The sequence below is a fragment of the Cucurbita pepo genome, chromosome 4, assembly GCF_057944985.1.
Source record: "Cucurbita pepo subsp. pepo isolate OVF chromosome 4, ASM5794498v1, whole genome shotgun sequence".
Classification (NCBI taxonomy): Eukaryota; Viridiplantae; Streptophyta; class Magnoliopsida; order Cucurbitales; family Cucurbitaceae; genus Cucurbita; species Cucurbita pepo.
In genome coordinates, this window is record NC_141801.1 from 13,275,001 (window position 1) to 13,282,017 (window position 7,017).

General features: G+C 40.1%; 2 protein-coding genes and 1 long non-coding RNA gene across 3 annotated transcripts; 1 reads left to right on the top strand and 2 right to left on the bottom strand.

Annotated features, from left to right (window-relative positions):
• Window positions 1-463: 463 nt before the first annotated feature.
• On the bottom strand, window positions 464-805 carry LOC147793024 (uncharacterized). The gene is made up of 2 exons (XR_015420650.1): window positions 669-805; window positions 464-583 (listed from the first exon to the last, which is right to left on the bottom strand). It is a non-coding gene; the product is annotated as an uncharacterized LOC147793024 (long non-coding RNA).
• Window positions 806-831: 26 nt separating this feature from the next.
• On the top strand, window positions 832-3,941 carry LOC111794089 (serine/threonine-protein kinase AtPK2/AtPK19). Its single transcript, XM_023676220.2, has 6 exons — window positions 832-1,756; window positions 1,844-1,926; window positions 2,009-2,129; window positions 2,211-2,384; window positions 3,186-3,293; window positions 3,377-3,941. Exons 1-6 carry the CDS (start codon window positions 1,064-1,066, stop codon window positions 3,662-3,664), a joined length of 1,467 nt encoding a protein of 488 aa, XP_023531988.2. The 5' UTR covers window positions 832-1,063; the 3' UTR covers window positions 3,665-3,941.
• Window positions 3,942-4,517: 576 nt separating this feature from the next.
• Window positions 4,518-6,717, bottom strand: LOC111794075 (transcription factor MYB1R1). Its single transcript, XM_023676204.2, has 3 exons — window positions 6,318-6,717; window positions 5,902-6,110; window positions 4,518-5,478 (listed from the first exon to the last, which is right to left on the bottom strand). The coding sequence occupies exons 1-3, from the start codon at window positions 6,613-6,615 to the stop codon at window positions 5,062-5,064; spliced, it is 924 nt and encodes a 307-aa protein (XP_023531972.2). The 5' UTR covers window positions 6,616-6,717; the 3' UTR covers window positions 4,518-5,061.
• Between the last annotated feature and the right edge of the window lie 300 nt (window positions 6,718-7,017).

Here is a 7,017-nt window from a genome sequence, read left to right on the forward strand (position 1 = left end):
GAGCATGACCAGCTTCCATAGTGTGACGAGCAGTGTACAAAGCCCTGTAAAGAGCCTACCATCTGACGGGTTTTTAATATTGAGAATATAAATTATTTTTAAATGATCAAAATCCTTTTAAAGTTTAGATTCACTTCTTTAACTAAATAGAGATTTGTTTATATAGGCTATTCTAGTCTTAAAAATTTCCCTGAATCATTTGTAAAATTTAATTATATATAATTTTTAAAACATAACCCTTTTGAAAGTTTATAATTTATAACATTTTTTAAATAAAAAAAATGCATTAATTAATTAAATTTGACGATATTAGTGTATCCACCAAAATTCGGGTAAATTTTGAGCATAACTCAAAAGTCAAATCTAATCTAGGTGGACTTCAAAATAACTTATTCTAAAAAAAAAGAAAAAGAATTAATTCATAAAATAAAATGAATCCCATTACTTAACCCAGCCGCCACAATTATAAATTAATTAATTATATATATATATTATATATATATATATATGGAAAATTGAAACATATTTGGTAAAGTAAAGCACCATCATTTTCAACCCCACCATATGAAACTTCTTGCCTTTCCTGAGAGAAGATAAAGATTCTGTTATTTTTTTAATAAATAAATAAATAAATAAATATTTGAATAATATAATTAGTGTTTGTTTACCGCGAAAATGAGAGAGAAAATAAAAGAGGGCGGATTTTGGCGTCCGATTCGCAAGCTTTTCCATGGTCAATTCGAGATCAAACCAATTTCCTTTCCGCGTCTCCCGTTTCTCTCCCTCCTATATTCATCTCTCTCCTCTGCCTCTTCTTCTTCTTCTTCTTCTTCTTCTTCTTCTTCTTCTTCTTCTTCCAGCCTTCATTCGCAAGCTTTCTTTGTTTGATTTCTTCATCTTTTATCTCTGCGCTGTTCATTCATCCTGTTCTTATTGATCTTCACTACGATGTGATTCATTCGCTCTCGGCCTGCCTCGAAGCATTTCACGGCTGGCTTTGAGAATTTCCTCGATCTTCTTGGGGTTTCCTTCGTCGATTGGATTCTCAAGCCGAGCAGCAGCAATGGTGTATGCATCTACTCCTAACAAGAACATGCACGCCCTTCTAACAGCCAAACTCACCAAATTGACTCTCCCTTCCTCTTCTTCTTCTTCTTCTTCTCCTCCTCCTCCTCCTCCTCCTCCTCCTCCTCCTTCTTCATCCACGGCCGCCCTTCTTGACTTCGACTTCTCTGACGTATTCGGCCCCACGAATTCCTCTTTACCATCTTTCCCCGGGGACCCACAGCACAATGAACAACAACCAGCGGTCATTCATAACAGATCTCACTCGTTTGTGGGTCCGTCTCCAAGGTTAACTCCCCCTTCTTCCCTTTCTTTTTTCCGAGAAGTTAAATCACAGATCGAGGAGGAAGAAGATGACCTTGAAATCTCGACTGGCGATGGAGTTCAGAAGGAGAAGGGGGCGGATGAGAGCGAGAATGACGGTGGAGAAAATTCAGAGGGGAAGGTTGGAGTTGGGGATTTCGATATTCTTCGAGTTGTGGGAAAAGGGGCGTTTGGGAAGGTCTTTCTAGTGAGGAAGAAAGGGGATTCGAAAGGAAACTGTCCCAATAATGATGGGATTTACGCCATGAAAGTGATGAGAAAGGATACCATTATAAAGAAGAATCATGTGGATTATATGAAGGCTGAGAGAGATATTCTCACAAAAGTTTCGCACCCTTTCATTGTTCAACTCCGCTACTCTTTCCAGGTTCTAACATTTCTTTCTCTTCTACCTCCTTGATTGCTTAGACGAACTTGTATTTGCTTATCTTTGCGTGTTTGTTTTGATTCGCAGTCCAAATCAAAACTCTATTTGATTCTTGATTTCATAAATGGGGGGCATCTGTTCTTCCATCTGTACCGGCAGGGGATCTTTAGGTACCTTCCAATCTCAGTTAGGAACTTGTTTTTGATACTTTAGGAACATTGTTTGATCTGGATTATGGGTTGTTTTGATTAGTGAGGATCAGGCAAGGGTCTATGCTGCTGAGATCGTGTCAGCTGTTTCGCATCTTCATGACAGCGGCATTGTGCACCGGGATCTCAAGCCTGAGAACATTCTTATGGATGCTGATGGCCATGTAATGTCATGGCTTTCTTCTTAAATTGTACAAACTAATGAATGTTCTTCCTGTGTTCCTGAATCTTGAATGTTTGTGCAGGTTGTCCTTACGGATTTTGGACTGGCAAAGGAAATTGATGAATCGAGTCGGTCGAATTCGTTGTGTGGAACAACAGAATACATGGCTCCGGAAATCTTGCTTTCTAAAGGTCACAACAAGGATGCTGATTGGTGGAGTGTCGGAGTTCTTTTGTATGAGATGCTTAGTGGCAAGGTACGTGAATGGCGAGTCTGTCCTAAGAATGAGAACTATTGGAATTTCAGTGAACCTAGTTTAGAAACTCAACCTCATTTGTGATGCTTGGTGTGAGATCCCCACGTCGGTTGGAGAGGGGAACGAAGCATTGTTTATAAGGGTGTGGAAACCTCTTTTTAGCAAAATCAATGAGGCTGACGACAATAGGGCCAATATAGACAATATTTGCTGGCGGTAGGCTTGGTCTCTTATAAATAATATGAGAGTTAGACACTAGACAGCGTGTGAGTGAGGACGCTGGCTCCCAAGGGGGGGTGGATTGTGAAATCCCATGTTGGTTGGAGAGGGGAACTAAACATTCCTCACTCACAGGGGTGTGAAAACTTCTTTCAAATAGACACATTTTAAAATCGTGAGGCTGACGGTGATACGTAATGAGTCAAAGCGGACAATATTTACTAGCGGTGGGTTTGGTCTGTTACAAATGGTATTCGAGCCTGACACTGGTCGGTGTGCTAGCGAAGACATTATGTCCCCCAAAGGGGTGGATTGTGAGATTCCATATCGGTTGGAGAGGGGAACGAAACATTCCTTATAAGTGTATGAAAACCTCTCCCAGACGTGTTTTAAAACTGTGAGGCTGACAACGATATGTAACGGACCAAAGCAGACAATATTTGCTAGCGGTGAGCTTGGACTACTAGACTTGGCAACTCTGAATTGGAGTCCCTCGCCACTTTAGCTGATTCATTATCACAATCCAAATGCTTGTGTTTATTGTGGCTGCTGATGTTTGCTTATGTTTTTTACTATATGCAGCCACCATTCACACACGCAAATAGAAAGAAGCTTCAAGAGAGAATAATCAAAGAGAAAGTGAAACTTCCACCATACCTGAGCACTGAAGCTCACTCTTTGCTCAGAGGGGTAAGCTGAGAGAGAACTCCATTTTCGTCTGTTTTAATCTATATTTTCATGACCGATATAATGGGAGTTCTTGTTCTTCACAGCTATTACAAAAGGATCCTTCTAAAAGATTAGGAAGTGGACCCAACAGAGGGGCGGACATAAAAAATCACAAATGGTTTCGACCTGTGAACTGGAAGAAATTGGAATGTAGGGAGCTGCAACCAAAATTCAAGCCGGATGTCAAGGGAAATGACTGCACGGCAAATTTTGATAATTGTTGGACGACGATGCCCCCCGACGACTCGCCAGCTCCAACGCCAACCGATGGAGGACACTTCCACGGATACTCGTATGTTGCTCCAGACCCTTGGCTTTCATCATCTGGATAGATAGATTGGAGATGAGGACAGGGGAATGTTCTTATTATCCTATACTACACTGGTAAATGCAACTGTATGTACATGTCCTATACTATACTGCCATTAAGTTATTGCTTACTTCACAATCTCTCCGGTAGTTTCAAATATGTATTCTAAGCTTTCTAGTTCTTTCTCTGTCTCACCATGTGATCAAAAGTCTTGGATATGATATGAACAACGCTGCATTTTTTTTTTTTTTTTACATATATATATTCTCTCTCAAGTGTTAATTAAAGTTGATTTTACACTTCTTGTCACTCACTTTATTTATTTGGATCCATTTCATCTTGTTGCATCACATCACATCATTGATGGATTATGACTTTAAAAAATGTTGAACTTGCATCCATGTTTCACTTTGTTTGTCCTCAAAGATTAAAGTGTGAAGTTTGGTGACTATATTCATTTAGATGTCTAGAATGGTCTTTTGTCAACATCCCTAAATTTTTTCCATTAGGTTCGGAAATTGTTAAAAACATAGAAAGATAAGATTCCAAACTATAAATTAATACCATAGAGGGAGAAAAAAAAAAGGAACATTGCAGCTCATGCAGAAATAAGTGAATAGATTCCCCTTTTGCAAAAAAAAAAAAAAAAAAAAAAAAAAAAAAAAAAATAGAAATAATGTTCAAAGAAAACCGAGATCAGATTCAAGAGTAGCACATGCTTGAAACTAGGGGGTTCCATTAAATTCTATAAGGTAAGGTTCTGCTACTATTAATTAGAAGCTTTAAATCTCATTTAAATCCTATTGACCACAGGAAAATGGAGTAAGCTTGGATTTCATGCCTAAAATAGACTCAAACTTAGTTAAGAACAATGGTTTCAAAAGAAAGGGTGAGCTAAAGCTCAGAGTTCATTGCACAAATTTTTACATCGAATAAAGGTTATTGAGGATAAGATGAAGAGAACCAAAACCACATAAATATACAGAATACACGGCCCCGATACCCCATACTATCAGAGATAAAGATATGTCAAAACAACGGACAGCCATCCTGGGGAATTTTGCCTCCTTCCCTCTTTTTCACATACATTATCCCAACCACCACCCATTTATCCAACTTGGATATTCTTTCCTTCAAACTACAACCGAGCCCACGAGACAACAGACCCACCAAATACAGTCTTTTCTAATTCTAACAGAGAATAGCGTGTCATTACTTCCGTCAGTAACCAGCTACCGACAAGAACAGCGAAATCATCAAGAATCTAGCTTACACAGATGCCATCAAAAACATGGAGCAACTCCCTTTTAGCGGGTCTGCACTGGATCGATCAGATTCAGTCGCCTAATAATTTCTGTGCTCTCTAGCCCCATTCTCTCTAATTAAATTGTCAATAACTTTTCCCAGATCTGTAAATTATCAAGCAGCACTTATGATGCCCTCACCATTATTGAAACTAGGCATGGACTGGAAAGTTGAGTGTCTTGTTGAAGCCTCCCTCTGCTCAGATGTTAATGCAAGGCGAAGAGATAGAGCTGATGACTCCATTGCTGAGTTTGAGTTCAAGTTTGGAGTTTGATCAGAGGAATAGATGGAATTCGTGAGGCCAAGCTTCAGTGGTCCATCTTTTTCTGTGCTTACTTCTCCAGGACCACCACCCTTTTCCATCGGATTCTTGGTTGGAGTGGCAAATGGTGTTGGCCCAAATGAAAATGGCAAAGTTCGCACCGCCGGAATTACATTGTTCTTGGATTGGTTTGATGGAGTCAAGGAATGGGATTGAGAAGCAGTTTCTTGAAGCTGCACCGAATTTTCAACCATAGGAACAGCCGTGACCTAATAGGAAGGACAGAGGAAAATCAGAGTTATCATGAAAATCGAACTTTGTTGGGGTTGGTGGGAGGTAAAAAGAGATTTTGGGTTATAACAGTCAAGTCCTTCATTTGTCAACTAAAGAACAGTAGCTAAACAAATCGAAATCAATTACGCAATTTGGTCTTTTAAAGGTCAATGTCCGCCTCTAAGAAAATGTACGACTGAAACAAAATTTCGATCCATCATCATAGAGTAATTCGTCATGGATTTCGTAAATAGCCAGGTTACTTGATTATTAATCCAGTCATCTAGTTGACTTCCAATCAACGACCATTTTCAACTTGGTCGTCGAAGAATTCGGGATGAAGACCTCCGATCAGTAATCAGATTCAACAATCAAACAGACGGCATATATAAATTGAATAGCAAGTATTCGTAAGTTACCGTGTCCGTCGTGATGTCAAAAAGACTAGATCTACGGCGACGGCGATTTAGATTGCTCCGGCGAAGATAGTATTTCTGAGCGTGGCTAGCGACCTGAGTTGGGGTGCGAGTCTTAACAAAGTTCCTAGAAATTCCTCTCCAATCCCCCTTCCCCACTTGTTGCAGTCCAATTAAAAACAGCTTGTGCTCCTCCTCAGTCCAAGGCACACCTATTATCATCGACACAGTAAATTCAGAAGGAAAACTCCAGTTTCTTTCCGTACGTTCCGATCACATAACAGAGCTACTCTACTACTCAGTTAAATATATCGAAAAATTGAACAATAAATAAACCAGAAGAATCAGGAGGAAAAGAACAAGAAACCAGAAGAAAGACAGAGACAGAAGGCGATCGGAGATCCGAAGCTGAGTCGTACCTCGCTTGCGCTCACGCTCGCGGTTCCCACAGGCGTTGGGAACAGCATCATCCGCAGAGGCATAACCAACAGCAACAACATCTTTGTGATCGACGGAAACGGGGTCGTTCATGTCATCGTTGGCGATTACATCGGCGGCCTCATGAGGTTGCTCGTACTGCGACAGATTATTCAAACTCACACTCTTCCTCATCGAATCCACCACCACTCTGACACCAAACAGCATGATCTCACCAGGACCTCCGCCACCGTTCTCGGTGGCGGCGGATTCGTTGACGGCGGCGGTGATGCTTCGCATGATCACGTGGAGACGAGGACGATGAACACAGGGTTGACAGCGAGAGGGTTTGTGAAAAGCATAAAAGTGGAGAGGAAACTTAGCGGATACGAATGAGGGAGCAAATTGCAGAGAGAGGCAGGTGTATATATAGGAGGAAGGGGAAAGAGACGAAGCTCAAGCTGCACACGCGGCACGTGGTGGTCGCTGCAGACACGCCTCAGGATAAAACGTGTTGATTCTAATTTTATATATTTCTCGGATAAATAAAAAAATAACCAATATTAATTAATATAACTATTTAAACATATACCATTTATTCCTTACATTATCATATTGTTCATTTAAATTGGATCTATATTTCAAATTGTGTGCTTCACAATAATATATTATTATTCTTAATATAATACTCAAATTAGCATG